The sequence below is a fragment of the Chanos chanos genome, chromosome 5, assembly GCF_902362185.1.
Source record: "Chanos chanos chromosome 5, fChaCha1.1, whole genome shotgun sequence".
NCBI lineage: Eukaryota > Metazoa > Chordata > Actinopteri > Gonorynchiformes > Chanidae > Chanos > Chanos chanos.
Genome location: NC_044499.1, coordinates 19,827,618 through 19,845,465, shown reverse-complemented (window position 1 = coordinate 19,845,465; position 17,848 = coordinate 19,827,618). Strand labels below are relative to the sequence as shown.

General features: G+C 41.4%; 1 protein-coding gene across 1 annotated transcript; it reads right to left on the bottom strand.

Annotated features, from left to right (window-relative positions):
* Window positions 1–954: 954 nt before the first annotated feature.
* Window positions 955–16,773, bottom strand: tbl1xr1b (TBL1X/Y related 1b). The gene is made up of 16 exons (XM_030773819.1): window positions 16,604–16,773; window positions 13,871–13,939; window positions 10,824–10,924; window positions 10,292–10,437; window positions 9,579–9,798; window positions 8,446–8,578; window positions 8,124–8,265; window positions 7,790–7,853; window positions 7,538–7,635; window positions 7,357–7,417; window positions 6,945–7,066; window positions 5,383–5,457; window positions 3,126–3,253; window positions 2,699–2,864; window positions 2,374–2,475; window positions 955–1,548 (listed from the first exon to the last, which is right to left on the bottom strand). The coding sequence occupies exons 3-16, from the start codon at window positions 10,879–10,881 to the stop codon at window positions 1,522–1,524; spliced, it is 1,542 nt and encodes a 513-aa protein (XP_030629679.1). The 5' UTR covers window positions 10,882–10,924; window positions 13,871–13,939; window positions 16,604–16,773; the 3' UTR covers window positions 955–1,521.
* Between the last annotated feature and the right edge of the window lie 1,075 nt (window positions 16,774–17,848).

The window sequence follows — 17,848 nt, the reverse complement described above, 5'->3', positions numbered from 1 at the left end:
AATAATAATAATAATAATTTCAACATTCCTGTCATCACCTCTGATGGAAAACATGTTTTTAGTCTGAAAATAAACGTCTCTGCAGTTGTGAAATGGTTCAACAAGAGCTATAAAGTCCACATGCCAATACACACTTGCACACACATAACGCTCCTCGGGTACAGCCCACCACAGAAAAATGACCACGTTTTCATTGCAGCAGGGACACAGGAGAGAGGAACAGTATCCAGTCAGTTTTTTTTATGGGAACTTCTTAGCACTCACAGAATGTCAAGGAAAAGCTGTTTAAAAGCTGTTTGAGATTGAGCGTTCAGAGAAAAGTGCAGACACACCTGAACTGTACGAGAACTACAATTACCACACTACAGAAACTTGAAGCCAGTCTCCAGTGATGCTGCACCTCAGTGTAAAGTGACCGCGGCAAAGAATGACTTTACACCAACCGCAGGGAGGTCTTTGCAAAGACTCTTGGTCATTTATATTTTGTTTTTGTTTGTTTTTTTATTGTAACAGCTATAGTACTGAGCAACAGTTAAGTGAACAAAAAAGAAAAAACCTTTTAGGCATTGTGTCATGTGTAATCTGTATAAATCCTGTCATTTTCGTGAGGGACTGACAACAGGCCTTACTGAATGGGGTAAGGCAATCTCAAGACCAGTGCAATTGGAATCGAGGAAATAAAGGAGAAAAAGAAAAAATCAAACTGGTCTGTTGGTTGCATAGCTTATATCAATGATTGGTTGGCATGGGCTGTATGCAATCCATTGCATGGTGTTCCAGCAGTAATGTCCAATCAGAAATCATCATGAAATTGGAGGGGGACAAAACAAAGCCAAAAAACCCCCCCAAAACTAAAACTGAATTTTCAAGCAACACTCTTCTTTGCAGGTAACATTTAGAACCCCCTCCCTCAAAAAAAAAAAAAAAAAAAAAAAAACCCAGAAAAGAAAAAATTACCAGAAAGTGTGAAATGAACACAATACTGGCCTAAAAACCCACTGAACTTTTGAAAACATGTTTACTTGAACCCTTCTCCATTCAGAATAATCCAATTCAAATGACCGTTTCTATTCCTCAAGTGAGTGAGTAAACCGAAAGATTCAATCCAACCTTTCTATCAGACAATGTTATCAAAATTTTAATCTGAAACAAATCTAATGTAACTTAGAAAAAGTGGCTGACATATGTTGATATGTACAATATGCACACACCAACTGTGATATTTTCTTCTCTTTGTGGACCAGAAAGGTAAGACCGACAAAATGATGATTTGGTATATGTGTATGGGGCTATGTTTGGTCATGTAATCTCTATTCCCGTGTGGATATAACAGTCCTTGTTGATAATCAGTTTGTGTGTGGGATGGGCGGGGCATGTATGTGGAGGGGAGGGCCCTGATTGGCTGGAGGTGCAGGCCGTGGTCTCAGTAGGACTACAGCAGTGCAGAAGGCCAGGGCCAGTCAGTCATTTTGGCTCTGAACACATTCATAGTCGGTCCATGGCTTCCCACTGGCAGCGTCATCATTTCCTCAGATCTAATACACACACCTGAAACAGCGGAGAGACAGGATCAGGCTCCACTCCCCTCACACACTCACATTCAGTAATGTCACAAGCACAGGTTACAGTCACAGGGCGTGGAGCTTTACAGAAATCTCCAACAATCACAGTACACGCAACCGCCTGGGCCAAGAGAACATTTCACAACCTGTAGGCTCAGTAAAACCTGCTCTTAACCCCGTCATCAGCTTTTTTTGTTTTATCTGTATTGTCATCTAAACGTTTGTTATTTGTTTATACAGAATTTTTTAAAAAGCTCCATCAATATCTCTAAACTATTAACATAACATCGAGGACTATTACATCATTCTGCAAACACTTCTGTGAAAACCAAACACTGGATGAGGAAAATGATCCTCTTAGAGACACAACCCTAAAAAAACCTACATACACTCCCTCAAAATCAAATAAATTAGTCAAAATACACAATTGTGCAATTCCATGAGTAGTTTACACCACACCTGTGTCTCAAATCTCGAAGAAGTGTCAGTATTTCACAATATGGGTCAATGGTCAGTGCAGAACAGACTAACGCAATCAAACATATACGCACACAGTTTTGCATAAATGGTTTATAATACATCTGATGACTCTGTTAAGTTCAGTCACACTAGATGAAGAACTGGGGAGAAAAAGACAGGCTCCTGTTTACTATGGCTTTAGCATGTCTCGGTTAAGTTAACACTGTTTTTAAGCAGTGCAGAGAACTGATTAAACTGTCTAACTGTATGTCATACATTGTCTGTGTCAGGGCTAGGCTGTACACATATTTCTCCCTCTCCTTTTAACCAGCTGAATGAGGGCAGTACTCACCGAGCCATCTGATGCACTTGCTCCCACTTTGTCCCCTGTTGCATTCCAGCATACCTCAAAAATCCCCCCCGTGCCTCTGTAGCTGTTCACTAAAACTCCAGTCTGTGAGGGGCAAAGACAGCATCATTACCAACCAAACGCATCACTACACTAGTCAGTCATCAACAGCAGATGGCGACTATATTCTCAGGACTACTTGAGAAATGAGTGGTAAGCCATCTGTCTGGTAACACTGTGCTACTATTCAAAGCCAACTCTATACATTTGGAAAGCTCACTGTGTCAGAAATGGATGGAACATTCCAGATGTTTTGAGCTTGCCGTACCTGTGTGTTCCAGATGTGGACGCATTTGTCGAAGGAGCCGCTGGCCAGGTGTCGTCCGTCAGGGCTGAAGGCCACGCTGTAGACGGGCTCCTGGTGCCGTGTCAGCGTGTGGATGCAAGCACCGCGTTCAGCGTCCCACAGACGCACCGTGGAGTCAAAGGAGGCACTGTAGGAGGCCAGGGAGATCCACCGTAAGTGCCACAAACACACACAATCGCACGCACATAGGAGGATAATAAACCAAGCCTGGATTTCCCCACAAGAAGAGCTGTCACTACAAAAAGCCATCCATTTCAGTGATTAAGTCATATGGCAATGGGCCACATAGGGCAGACACGGAGAAGATGACAATTATAATCTGGTCTTCAGGTACGTACTGAATCGACAGGGTACCTGAAGTGTTACCGATTTTCTCTGTTTACAGTACCTGGCCAGCATTAGGTTGGCATTGGGGTTGTTGGTGCCTGGTCCAGTGGGGCTCCATTTGATGGTGTAGATCTCTTTGCTGTGGGCTTGCAGGTCATGGACGCACGTGTCCTGCTTCATACTCCAGATCTAACATTGACAAAAGCAGTCACTCTTGTTAACTCTCTCAGCAATACTGACAGCAAACAGATCCAGAACACTGGTCTCCCTCTTCCCCCTACAAAACACCTCTGATGCACCGGTATAGAGTTCTGGCCCAATAATCAATACTTGTGTGTCTACTTCTGGTGATATTCATCATATTGTTTTGACACGAATACTGATCATGGCTAAGCAGAGGATGAATGCACATCAGTAGCACATAAGGGGGAGGGCCTATTCATATGGCAACATTTCAATTCTTGAAGGGGAAAAAAAGGAATAAAAAGAAAGACGTGCTAAAATGTGTTTCTCTCCTATATTGTAAAGCTGTACTACATTGTTTCCCTTAGTAAAGCTGTACTACATTGTTTCCCTTAGTAAAGCTTTACTACATTGTTTCCCGTAGTAAAGCTGTTCTACATTGTTTCCCTTAATAAAGCTGTTTCCCTTAGTAAAGCTGTACTACACTGTTTCCCTTAGTAAAACTGTTTCCCTTGGTAAAGCCGTACTACATTGTTTCCCTTAGTAAAGCCGTACTACACTGTTTCCCTTAGTAAAGCCGTACTACACTGTTTCCCTTAGTAAAGCCGTACTACATTGTTTCCCTTAGTAAAGCTTTACTACATTGTTTCCCGTAGTAAAGCTGTACTACATTGTTTCCCTTAGTAAAGCTGTTCTACATTGTTTCCCTTAATAAAGCTGTTTCCCTTAGTAAAGCTGTACTACACTGTTTCCCTTAGTAAAACTGTTTCCCTTGGTAAAGCCGTACTACATTGTTTCCCTTAGTAAAGCCGTACTACACTGTTTCCCTTAGTAAAGCCGTACTACACTGTTTCCCTTAGTAAAGCCGTACTACACTGTTTCCCTTAGTAAAGCCGTACTACATTGTTTCCCTTAGTAAAGCTGTACTACATTGTTTCCCTTAGTAAAGCTGTACTACATTGTTTCCCTTAGTAAAGCTGTTTCCCTTAGTAAAGCCGTACTACATTGTTTCCCTTAGTAAAGCCGTACTACATTGTTTCCCTTAGTAAAGCTGTACTACATTGTTTCCCTTAGTAAAGCCGTACTACATTGTTTCCCTTAGTAAAGCCGTACTACATTGTTTCCCTTAGTAAAGCTGTACTACATTGTTTCCCTTAGTAAAGCTGTACTACATTGTTTCCCTTAGTAAAGCTGTACTACATTGTTTCCCTTAGTAAAGCTGTACTACATTGTTTCCCTTAGTGAAGCTGTGCTGTTAGAGGCAGTGTTTCCTCACAGGAAGTCTTTCAGGTCTCTACTGGACCAGAGTCTAAATTTACAGTGATAATGTCTCTGAAGACTGCTCATTATATGTGTACTACTTTGCTTTATTTATTTAGCTCACTCTGCACATTAGTAGGTCTGTCATCTCAAAAGCAGCACAAACACCTCATTTTATGAAATTAGGTCTAAGTTAGTGCTGATGTGTCAATGCTTGGACTCAAAATCTCTGAGTAATGTCATCATGTGACACAAAACAAAAACTATTCAAAAAACTTGCTATAGCATAAAAGTATTTTTTAGTTCAACTACATTCATGGGGCACTACACATTTTGCATTACCTTAAAGACACACTCTCAGAGGCGAGTTTCAGCCCCTGTTTAAAGTACCAACAAAATTCTATGAATTCCTCTTATGTGCCACACCGAGGTACAAGTCATTTGACTCCAAAACCTGGGAACCTCCTGTCTGGGATAGGTCAAAAATACCAGCCCCGGTGCAGAGAGCATCAAACCTCAGTTTACTGTGAGTCGTCATGAAAACTTGTACACTGTTAGTGTTCTATCAGCACATGGGCAGCATCACTCAAACATCTTTTTCTGCCATCTAATTAAAAGTGTCATTACTGATATTGAACAGCGGCCTGTAAAGTCAGTCTGATGCCGTTAGCATGACTTTCAGTGCGTGTCTGCTGATAAGAATACAATTGTAATGTCATAGTGCATTACAGGAAAAGCAAAACATTTCAGGCACAGATTTAATCATACCGGAATGATGTTGACTTTTTTATTTCACATCAATAAATATTTTCAGTGCCTGGCATGTCAGAAGTCAGTTATAATTTGAATCTTTAGTACTTGTTTTCCAGACTAACCTTCAAAGTCATGTCGTCAGAGCAGGAAGCCAGAAGGTTCCCTGTTGGATCCCATTTGATTGCATTCACTTCATTCTGAGTGCAAAGGGAGACAAAAATGAATATAACATGTTAATGTTAGAGAACAAGATTAACAGTATTGTGTCCTGAAAATATACAAATAAATAAATAACTAAAAAAAGAGTGAAAAAGAAGGGAATCATACACACAAGCAATTTAATCCGAGACAAAATGTAATCAGAGTCCCTACAGTTGAAGGCATGTTAGATTTAAGACTTTAAGACTTTTTTAATGCCACTTGAAATGAAATTTAAGACCAATTTTACAACAACTAAAATGTAAATAAAGTGTATTCTTCATACTTAAGCTTAAAATTAGTATGTTTTGTGTGGTGTAACTAATTTGCATAGGCTCCTAACAGGTACAACAAAATCTTTTTTTTTCCCCCCTGTGTGGGGACGGATTCTCATTCCCGTCTTAATGGCTTGATACCATCCAGTAAAGATAACCTCCCTCTCATTGATGAGAGCAGCAGAAATGGACCAACTTATGACCGTCCCTCCGAGGAAAAAGGGAAAGTCTTCATCAATTAGTCAATCTTTTATACGACTTTATCAATCTGAGAAACGCAGCGACGTTGTTGAAATGTTATGGTGGCTATTCAAAATATACTACATTCATATTATTCAAGGTCTGGACACATCACTAAGCAGCCAACAGGCATTCTGTGCATTGTTACACCTCTGTGTGTAGATGATAAGCCCGCTAGTTTACAATGGAGCGCATTTGAGATCACGTCAATAATATCAGTTTATACAAGCTGTATAGTTCATCTACGGGAAATACTTGAAACACAAATCATGAGTTTGATTTCTCATGTTATGCGACTAACGATTTGATCATAATGGTAATAACTGAATAATTTAGAACGTGATGTGTATCTTGTCCTCTAATGGAAATGGATATTCATTTCATTTGTATGCAAATGGAAAACATGGATGCACCAATGCGGCCCTTTAACATAAAGTTTGTTAATGGTTGTTGCCTGGTACCAGTCTCAGCCATGCCGTGAAATCTTGGTTGAATAGTCAGTTTTCAATGAATTTGCACGTCCCCACGTCATGTCGTCGCTAGCTATCGCGGACAGTGCATCTGCTCTGAGCATCCAGGTCACAAGCAAAATATGAGTGGTGTTCGTTCCACTATCCTGATCTGCGTGCCGTTAATGTGAGAGGCATTCAGTATATTATTTCAAAAATAGATATTATCAATTATTTTGAGATTTTAAATTGCAATGTGGGGAAAAAAAAAAACTATCCTACTTCCTATGTCTTAGCATTTTTAAGACCTTTGAAAGACTAATTTAAGACATTTTAATACTAATTAAGGCCTTATTTTTAAATGAATGAATTCAATGCCTTTTAAGATTTTTTAAGGATCCGCGGGAACCATGGTAATGACATTTAAAGTATTTGTAAGAGTGGAAAGTGTTTTTGTCATCAGGGCTTTGGATCACTGAATATTTAAGCGGGAAATGAAGGTGCGACGAGAGGCAGGTGTACCGTGTGTCCTTGGAATGTCTTGACGGGTCTGTCCTGTCCCAGCTTACACACATGGATACACATGTCCGTGCTGCAAGAGGCAAACGTGTTGTTGCTCTGCCAGTCCACATCCAGAGCAGGAGCTGCACACACACATCAGAGAACCACATGTCCACTCTCGGTCAGGATTATAGGGGCAAAGCTTAACCCTACGGAACTCCTCTACAATAAATCCTGCACTGTGTTTCTCCCATAACATACTACACTACGCTGAGAAAACTGGCAATAAACAAAAGCTTTAACCCCCTGACCCGTTGATGACCTAGCTGCTCTTCTTAACAATCGATTATCTCGACAGACACTTCTCGGGCCAAGATCACGTCTGATAATTCATAGGTCTCAGAGGACCAGTGAAAAAACATCGCACACTGACCTGAATGGAATGGAAATTGTTGTTTGGCTTCCCCTGTGTGTGCATCCCAAATGATTGTGGTCTGTATAGTACAGCAAGCAGAGGTTAACACACAGTTGTCTCTACTACTGTTATAAAATCCACATCATCTGCTTTTCTTTTCATTACAAAATGTAAAGACAGCAGGTCAAGTACATCTTACCTTATCAACACCAGCGCTAAGGATGAAATTTCCTTTCTTATTCCATTTCAGGGCAAATATAGGACCTTTGTGCTGGCCCAAAGTGCTGGCAAGGTTACCTACAAAACCATGTCAAGTTTAATTTAGAATATGCCCTCATCCACAACCATCAGTGCATACAAGACGACGTCACAAAACCCACATCTTGTATGTATGTGGTAACAAATCAGAGGGAAAGATGCAAACTTGACATTTAGAGGAAAACAGGATTACCGTCTTTAGTCCATATTCTGGCAAAGCCGTCGTAAGAGCCTGTTGCTAGAAGTGTACCCTCACTCTGCCAAAAACACAAATCAGTGACGTATAATTATACCCATATAATCAAACAGCTCACCAAAAAAACACTATTGTTTGTCTACTTTCACAATCTCTTTTACACAAGCTCTCTGCTGCACAACTGACAAAGGGTCTCTCCTGCGTGTCTTTGAAAGCGATGAAAATCACACTAAAGAGGAGAGCTTGTATGTGTGACTCATTGGCAGGACTGAGCGGTTGCCAAGGGAAAGCTCTGGTCACGTCAGCAGAGGAGGCAGCAGGTGGGACTCACATTCCAGTCCAGTGAGGTGACGTCTTTGTTACTGGGCACATCCTGTCCCCCCTCCCGTATGCAGTGTCTCAGGACCAGCTGAGTGGAGCCCCCAGAACTGCTCTCACTCAGGTTCCAGATACGGGCTGTGGAGTCTCCAGAACTGAGGACACACACACACAAAGACATGTTGTCAAACACTGCATGTACAAACCACACCTCACTGCTGTATTTAGAAACAGCAGGTGTAGTTTGCTTTTACGCCTGGTTCACACATCTGATGGCTCCAGACCAATCAGAACTGGCTGCGCTGTACAGGAGGCAGAAGAGGGTTGACACTAACCCAGAAGCCAGCAGGTCACTGACAGGGTTCCACGCACAGATGAAGACCTCGGACTCGTGGCCGCGTAGCACCATGGCTTTGCTGGCAGGGATCTCCACGCCCCTGTCCACCTCCATCATGTCTGCATGGTGGTCTGTCACAGGAGAAACATATGTCTCAAACTTCAACACTACCCCACACTGGCTGCTTTACAGCGATGAGCAAAAGGGTATTGCAGAGTACAAGTAATGAATCTGTCTCTACACCTGTATAAGGCTAAACGCACTGCTCACGACACTGTGGAATCAGTCATTCAGTTTTACACGTCACCCTCACCTTAACCAGAGCACAGGATCAACTGCTATGGTGAACAGCCTGGATACTGGATGTTTTATTAAGGGAATCTAACTGGCCTTAACACGCTCTGTAATTCATGGGTCATTCTATGCGCATATGTAATTTTATTCACAGGGCTCTGAGTGTTGCTCAAGATCTTGTGAGTTTGCTAACACTGAGGCTGCTTTCACACTTGGTCCGTTTTGCTGGTCTGTACCCGAGCGCCCCCATCCCCCCCCCCCCCCCCCCCCCACTGGTCTGCTTTCACATTACAATTTTTTGGTTGCGAACCCTGGTCCGTTTACGTCATCAACACATAAGGAACGACGCAAAAGGGAAGCAACACAATGGAAAGACAAATTATATTTGTTTTCTTATTCAGCTTTTTGTTAATATGGTGTCAGTGCCAAAATAACAGTGTTTGGTATTTTCACTTTGCGGTAAATGCGTCCCGCTGTTTGAGAGTGAGGCGAGCTGTTTTTGGAAATTGCCTGTTAATTAATAAAACGAGTTACACGTCATCAATAGCGTTTACTTCCTGGTTTTGGATCAGACAGCTTTCACACCAGTGTGAACCGCATTCGAATTCAAGTGAACCGTACCCCAGACCCTGTTTTCTGCAGGACACACCAAAAAAACAAACCGTACCAACAGCTCAAGCGGACCCGGGTTTGCACCAAAAGCTCTGGTATGAAAGCGCCCTTAGAAAATGAGTGTAAAAAAAACCAAACAAACAAAAAAATAAACATCGCCACCATGCCATTCCTTAGAGTGACCTGTCGGCTGTCACGCAACGCGTTTTGGGAACATATGCTCACTGGCTAAGGCGTGTGCTCCGTTCTCCTCTCCGTTGGCAGCGTTCTCTCCGTTCTTGGCGTTTCCGGGGGCCGTGGAGCTGGTTGTGGCGGAGGCAGCCGCAGCCTGCTGCTGGGCCAGTTTGTCTCTGTACACCTGCTGCCGCGTCTGAACCACGTCCGGCATCACCGCGTCAATCAGAGACAGGGACTCAATGGGCCGTCCGTCAAATAGCGTGCCGTCCTGACAACACACACACGACAACGGTGACAACCATGACGACAGCTCTGTAGGACTCTGAGCAACTATTCGCTCTCAGCATCGCCATCAATGTAAAACAGACAGATGCCGTTCACAAGAAAACGACACATCAGCAAAATGCTTTTGCTAGTATTGCTTTTACATCTCTTTATGCATTTCTCCAACGTTCAAGAATAGACTGCCATATAAATAAACAAATGTGCACATACATATATACATACTTACATAAACAAATGAGTAAGTCAGCAAGAAATAAACAGTTAAATACACACATCCCAAAACAAGCATAAATAAGCGAGAAAGCAACCCTCTTTCAGCAGACTAGGCTGTTTGGTCAATGGTTCTGTGTACTCAATTTCGAAAACCACAGCGACTAGTTTAATTACAGGAGCAAACACCCCAGCAAACACATAAATATCAGTGAGCACTGCAGTGTGTGAGGGCAGTTAGCTGAGCGTTAATGGGAGAGACTCACCTCGTTGATGCTGACCTCAGCCTCCACATACTGCAGGCCCTTCTGGATGATGGAGATGAGGGCAGCGGGGGGCACCAGAGCTCCGTTAATGTTGGACTGGCTGATGTGGCTTTCTATGCCAAAGGTGAAGGCAGAGTGGGAAAAGCCTGTAGGCAAAGCAAACACATCTTGCAGTGTTTAGTGTAATCAGAGCAGGCACACGTCAAGCTCTTGGGGACGTACTCGTCTATAAAAGCTGCTTTCTCTTGCTGCAAACTAACGCCCCTCTGAAAATACAGGCTCATTTGGTCATAATCTTGGGTACTCTAGTCTTGGTCAGAGATGAATTTGATTTTTTTGTGAAATCCAGGCTAAAATATTTTACCCTCACAATCCTCAATTTGCAATATGTCATACTTAACTAAGAAAATAAATACACCTTCATCGTATAGAACTTTTCTTGAGCAGAACAAGCATGGTTTTTGACTTAGCTGAGAGAGGAAGAGCTACTGTCCATGTCTGACTGTAAATGTGTGTGTGCACTGATACCCACCTGACTCCTGCAGGTATCTGTACACCAGGAAGTTGACCTCATCACTGCTTATGCTCATTTTGGATCCTGGTTAAACCCAGAGGTCAGGGCAGGAGGGGAGCCTGGGAAAACAGATGGGTTTTTTTTTAAACCATTAAACATCCTGTCTGAGTGTTACATTGACGGTACATGGTAGGACACTTGTCCCCAGGCTGACCAGCTGGGAAACATTACTGAGTGAAACTCATCTAAAGCAATCTACTTCATCTGTGCTAATCAAAGGTACTGTTCATCTAAACACCACATCAACCCACTAATTCACATCTTGGCAATAGCTGCAGAAACATGTACTCAATTAAGTCCAACAGAATGCACCGCCAAACTGTGCAAATTACGGTCAACGTGAGGAGATACTATTTTAAGCTGGAAAAAAAAATGAAGCTCCAACCAGATCATAACAAACCCAAATCAAGCTGAACTGGTCAAACAGGACACCAGGGTCACAATGATTATGTGAACAGGAAGAAGTCTTGGTAGGGTGGTATATTTCATTAAGGTCTGCTGATATGTAAAAGTAAGCATCATTGTACAAACAGATTTGAACTGTGTAATCATCAACGTTACTCAGATTTATCATTTTGTAGGGAATGTAGAGAAATATCCATCATAATGTGATGGATACCCAGTGTTGGGTATGGCTGCAACAGATGTCTTTTTTTCACAACTCACATAACATGTAAACTTTAACTTTTTTACTTCCTCCAGACACTGTACGTTTAATCTTATGTCATGGAACAGTGAAAACCAGTGCCAGCTCTATGCTGTAATCCAAGCAGAGTGTCCATATTCATTCATTTACTGGACTTGTTACAGCAAGTCATTTCTCTAACACACTTCATTTTCAGATACTACAATATCCAAATATGCTCTAAAAATGACTTCAAGGATCACTGAAGTAAAGCATATTCATATGCCTTACATACCACACAAACTAATACTTTAATAAAGCCTCTTAATTTTCTGGTCTATAACAAGAGAAAGCAACTTTACTTTTATTTATCACTTTTTCAACTGCTTAAGCCTGTATTATCTATGACGCTGCAATCCTACAATGCATGAACAATTTCATGATAATAATTTGAACATTAATGCACTATCAGACAGAAAACTTAAAATGCTAGTGGATCACTCCCAAATGTTCCAAAAGCAGAAAAGCTACACCATGGGAATCCACCAGACCAGGAAATCAGACACACAATATGCCTACCAAGCAGCACTGAACTGGCTCTTTGATGTTAGCAGAGAAGTCAAGGTTGAGTTCTGCTCTCACGTTTCCAGTAAGCCATGGATGACAATGCACCTGTGTGTTCTCCAGATTTGATGACAGGGAGGAAAACTCTTATGACTCTGCCAACCGGATCAAACTCTCTCTTCTCCCTCTCTCATGGCACCCCTCTGGCCAAAGGCAACTTTCCACTCACTGCATGACCAGCGCAAAAGACGGAGCCTATAGCCCAATTCCCTTTAAGAGATGATACTGACATGCAGACTGACCCTGGTGGGAGAACAAACCAACACTCTGTGTGTAAAAACAGAGGAAGCTGGTTGCGGTGTTGGCATCTATGGGTTGTTTAGTCTTGCTTAGTCCAGACTGGACTAGTCAGTCAGTCCTATCGAGCACAGAATAATCAGTGAAGACGAACCAGGGAAAGGTCTATTTTTTTTCTCCAACAAAGCAGCTTACAGGCATCATCTAGATTAAGTCTGCTTGGAGCTCAAGACAGTGTAATATAATTGAATTACAGTATCAGTCCTACCATTACGGGGTCTAACATTACTGGAGCTGAGGTCTACATCATGGCTATTCAGAGTGATGTGAAAAGCAGAGAAAAACCACTCAGACCACAGACCTGTTCAACATGTGAAGGATGTGTGAGCGCCACAATTTCACATTCATCATAGGACCTATATTTTGGACGTTAAGCCCGTCACTGTCTTGTGATAAAAGCGAAACCAGACTGTGGCAACCAATGGTTTTGCCACATGATCTGTGAGTTGTGAGCAGTGGTACATTTTCTTTTTCACAGCTAAGGCATGTGAGACTTCTTACAATGTCACAGGTAAACAACTCATCGTAAACAACAAAAATCTAAGATTTACAGTAGTAAGTTACAGTAAGAAGTTCTATTTAAACATTTGTCATCCATTTTCTTAACTGTCCTTTAAAAGTGATTTAGTTCAGTGGGTGACAGTAGCTTAGACTAGTGTTTCTCTGTTTACTCCCATCATTTCTGATTCATGACAAAGAACACAGACACTTCAATAAAAACGACCAAAAACGAGGTCACAAACTGAACCAGGGCCTAAGAACTGAACCATGAATCTGCTGATTCCAATCCAATCCGATTGGACATGGTCACACTGTTGTGAGCAGGTTCAAAGTCAAGGAAAAGGCACAACTTAGAAGAAGAAGAGGAAGAAAAATAAATGCTCAAGTATGATGAAAGTAGTCGGTCTGTTTTATTGTTCAGTGTTTGCCATAAAGATTTTGATATCATGTATGACTAGTCCCATTAAATGGTGGAAAGGAAACAATCTGAGATAAGAAATGACACATGCAAACAGAGGTTAAAACGAGGAAACTGCACCAGACAGCATGGCAGACAGCCAAGTAGAACTCTGATAAGGTTTTAGGGTTACGTCTCTCGACTCAAAAAGATATTTTCAAATGTTGTTCATTAACACAACACAAACTGTTATATTAAAATAGTAATTTTCGGTTCATGGAAATGAACTGAACTGACAATAAATTAAGCCCTTTTGAGATGAACCATTGCTGAACAATAAGAATAACATGCAGCTTTGGTCTAAAATAGGTCCCGAAACATACACAATCTTCAAAATATGCTTCTCGGTTTTCCATCATCCAAACCCTCTGCATCTTGCAGAAAGAAAAAGATTTCAGACTGACCCGCTGTTGATGATGTATGCTGATTTTGCCCCCTTTTCCCCTTACAGATATACTACAGCAGAGCTAAACAGAACATCAGATGTAGTCTGGGGCTTACCATGAGATCAAGTGTTGTTTAGATGCTCATCTCCTTTCCATCCGTGGGACCACAAACAAATTCATCGACCTGGGAGTGAAACACATACAAACACAATAACAACACAAAGAAAAACAAATTAGGGTCACGGGAGCCTTACATAATTTTGTCATCATTTCTTTGATCTCACATGCAGCAGATTCTATCCATTTGTCGACTGAGAACAGAAAACAAGCGCATGTCAAAAAAGAACATTTTGTCTTTATCTCTGGTCCTGGTTCTTCACAAAGTCACAGGCTGAGCAGCTGTCCGTTTGGTTAAAACAAATCATCTTCAAATAAAAAAAAAAGACTGCATTACTGTGAAAGAGGGCAAGAGAGGAAACGCCCAGCCATTCCATCCAAAACAAAGAAAGAGGCTGTACAGTTTATTCAGGAATTAACCCAAGATATTGTTTTTCCTTATTTCAATGTGTTCTTAATTAAATGAGTTAAACAAGGCCGATAGAGCTGTCTAGTTATTAGCTTTCACTGAGGAATCTAACTCCTCATACGAGCAACGTGAGAAAGACAGCAGAGTAAGAGAGAGAGAGAGAGAGAGCAAGCGCTAATGTGACGGGGAAAGAGTTAATTCTAAGCTGGCAAAGGGATGGGTCACAACAAACTATCAGAGAGCCGAAAGTGGGTCACTGAAGCTCCAGTCACACAGTCTTTGGCTCTTGTACTGCAAAAAGACTGACAATGTTAATCCACCACTGCTCTCCAGTCAGTCCACAGCCACATATCCTGCTTTATAAAAAAAAAAGACCTGAATATCACCAGTCCACCACCACTTGATCATGTTTCAATTTTTAAATAATTAGTCTACTTAGAATATGCTGTAGCAGCATCAGGACTTGAAAATGATATCTTTTAAAATTGGCAGTTGGACATTTGCAGTCAAATTCTTTTAAATTAGGCAGTTTATACAGGACATTTAGCTTTATATAGTAAAATGCTGATGAAGCAATTCTTTTTGCACTGTTCAGTAAACACAAGGAAGCGCCTTCTCAAAAGCGGAACAATTTAAGATAGCAGAAGGATTTCCCCAAAGTGCACGTTGTGCTGACAGACATGGAATTTCTGTTGTTCTGAGGCTACCACTCTACTTTAGCTTCAAACTGTTGCAGGACTGACTGGCTATTAGAGTCTAGTGGGACCATGCCACTATAATTACCAGTCTCAGTACCAGAGCTGACATGAAATCAGAATCTCATTCCTGCTAGTCTAAGTACCTTGGAATGTCAAATCGTTACATCAGGGTAACGTAATCAACTGTTATACAGGACACTTCCCAATGACTGAAAAAAATATTTTTTACAAGCTAGAAAACAAACGTTTTTCTCGTAAGCACTACTACTCACTCTCTCGCGCACAAACAGAGGAATTACCAAATTGTGCGAGATTTTGAGAGTGAGACTGACAACCAAAGACATTCAGGGACAGTTTACTGTTCTACTTAAACATAAGTAAACAAGAGGTAAATGAGCCATAGGTCATCTTGTAGCTGCTTCGTTCCCACCGTTAGAGTCTCTTCATTGAAATTTATATAATCCAACCACTCCATCACTAATGTGAATCACTGTGTGCAAGAATCAGTGGACTGTGAGTCAAAACGTGTAGAACTTTGAAACCAGACGGTAAGTCTGACCAGAAAACAACTTCAACAAAAATACGAAGCCGTTCTGGGTGAAATAATGTAAAGATGCAAAACAATATCTTCCTGCATAAAACGGACACGTAAAGGCACATTTTACCCGTGCGTGCACCAGATTTCACATACTTTTCACGTTGCATTACACGTAAAAAACTGACAAGCTGTGATTTATGAAAAGATGGCCCGAGACTAACAGTATTGATGACAAAATGTCTAACTTTCAACCACAGAATAATGGATAAAGCATGCTAAGCGATCACTTGGGTGCATCCCAACAGTATTTCATTCGACTGAATAATTACTTAGTGTCTAAAATAAGTAATCATGACAGTCTGGAACAGTTTCGTCTTTCCGAATATGTACAAACGTTCAGTATAGGCAGCTTAAACTGTTTGCCAAGCCATGCTGGTCGCCATAACTCGATTCACTTTGCTAATTTAGCTAATTACGATATCAAGAGACTCCGCTAGCACATGTAGGTTAGCCAACGTTGCCGGGTGCTAGCGCGGTCGAGTGAACACCATTATGCTGCATTCGCTTACATCTCAATTCGTGTATTAAACTAACAACTACAAAATAAACTTCGCATATTTGTTTGCAGTTGCACTAGCGTGCTAAATGTCAACATGGAAACTGTCATCTCGGTCCACAGTAACATAGCTTTAGCTTGTTGGCTAGCAGCAGTTACCGCACTAAAGAAAACACAAAGCCCATCCCCCACTACCACATAGCCTGTGTCAGCCTATATGTCTATCACTAGCTTGCTTGGCTAATGCTAACCTTGGTTAGCTAATGCTATGTAGGTTAAGCTAACTTCAGCCCTTAGCTTAACGCGACACTGTGTTAACCTAGCTCTGGTTTCTAATCTAGTTAGCTTGCCAAATAATAAACTCCGCGAGTTCTGTCGACTACGAACGTCATTAAACATGAGTTAAAGCGATGAAAACACCATAGCGCTACCAACAGTTACGGATAAACAAAAACTGGGTCACAGTTGTAAGTGACCAATTGATTTGTTCGTGTAGGCCTCACACATGCTAAGTCAAGATCACTTCTTACTTTTGAGATCCAGATCACACTAGGGCTGCCCTCTTTGCGGTGCGCTTATGCCGCCGTTGCTGCTCGTGTGGAATTTCCACTTTATATAATTGGTGAATTGCAGTGCCAAAACGTCCGTGTATATCCGATTAAATGGTATTGTTCGATTGTATAATTTCACAACGACCTCCTTATGTGGAAATAAGTAATGTTGGTGCCAGAAATGCTGATATTACAGAGAAAGTAAAGACTATACAGAGAGACTCGTGGAGAGCAAAGCGGTTCAGAGAAAGCCAACGGCCTCAGACACTCAGCAAAGGGCGGAGACTTTCCAAGCAAAAATGAGAGGAAGTTTGGTTTACCTACTGTAGGCCGCCCTCCCTAACGTATGCTGGAGATCCATACATTATTTAAATGCCGACATCCATTTTGCGTTCTGAATTCTTATTTGTATTGAAGTTAGAATCAAAATTTCAATAGACTGATTAAAAAGTATTTAATCAAATTTTAAATACCCTGCTTTCAATTCTCATCATTAGCGTATGTTTCATATCCTTCACATATTTACTGTTTACTAAGCATGTGGATTATGAAATGAAACCTCGTGCCTGAAAGTTTTAAATGAAGGCAATATGATTTATCTCTCGGTGGCAAAGAAAATGTCAAAGTAATAATAATGTACTTTTGCATTATTCTTTCGCTGTCGATAAAGGCCACCACAGTGGTAAAAGGTTAAGGAATACTGAGCGAAATTTTAACAGAAAGGAGTGGGACCCTGAAGTCAAGAAACCATAGGCCATAGACGTTCTTGCGCCCATCCCCCATTCTTACATGTATGCTCATTTTTGCCTGGGTGGGCATTGCCTGCAATAGATTAATTCCACCCCACCCCCTCTCCCTCGCTCAGTCATTCAGACTTGGAAACTCAATAACAAGCTGACATCATCATTGGTTTGTGTATTACACTGCTATTTTGAAGCTACCACAAATACTATAATAGCAGTGCATCCCCGCTCACATCACTAAACTCATAAACTACAATGAATCATGAGTAAGAGAAATGTAACACATTCATTCAAAGATTCATTAAAAGTAAGAAGCACTGTACTGTAATGAACGCATGTGAGGAAATAGTGTTTGAAATGCAACGTGTAAATGAATGTCTACAATTTCAACAATTACACTGAAGGATGCAGAAAGGGAAAGGGATTTTGAAGAGGGATTTGAACAGGGCCCTCCTGCTGCTCCAAGTGTTTGCGGTTAGCT

Bases quoted from the DNA above. Each gene is read 5' to 3' on its own strand.
- tbl1xr1b (XM_030773819.1), bottom strand. From the start codon at position 10,881: ATGAGCATAAGCAGTGATGAGGTCAACTTCCTGGTGTACAGATACCTG. The intron at 7,854-8,123 runs GTGAGTCCCACC...TGTTTTTGGCAG, and splicing joins TCACCTCACTGGACTGGAAT to AGTGAGGGTACACTTCTAGC. The intron at 3,254-5,382 runs GTTAGTCTGGAA...TGTCAATGTTAG, and splicing joins CTGACGACATGACTTTGAAG to ATCTGGAGTATGAAGCAGGA.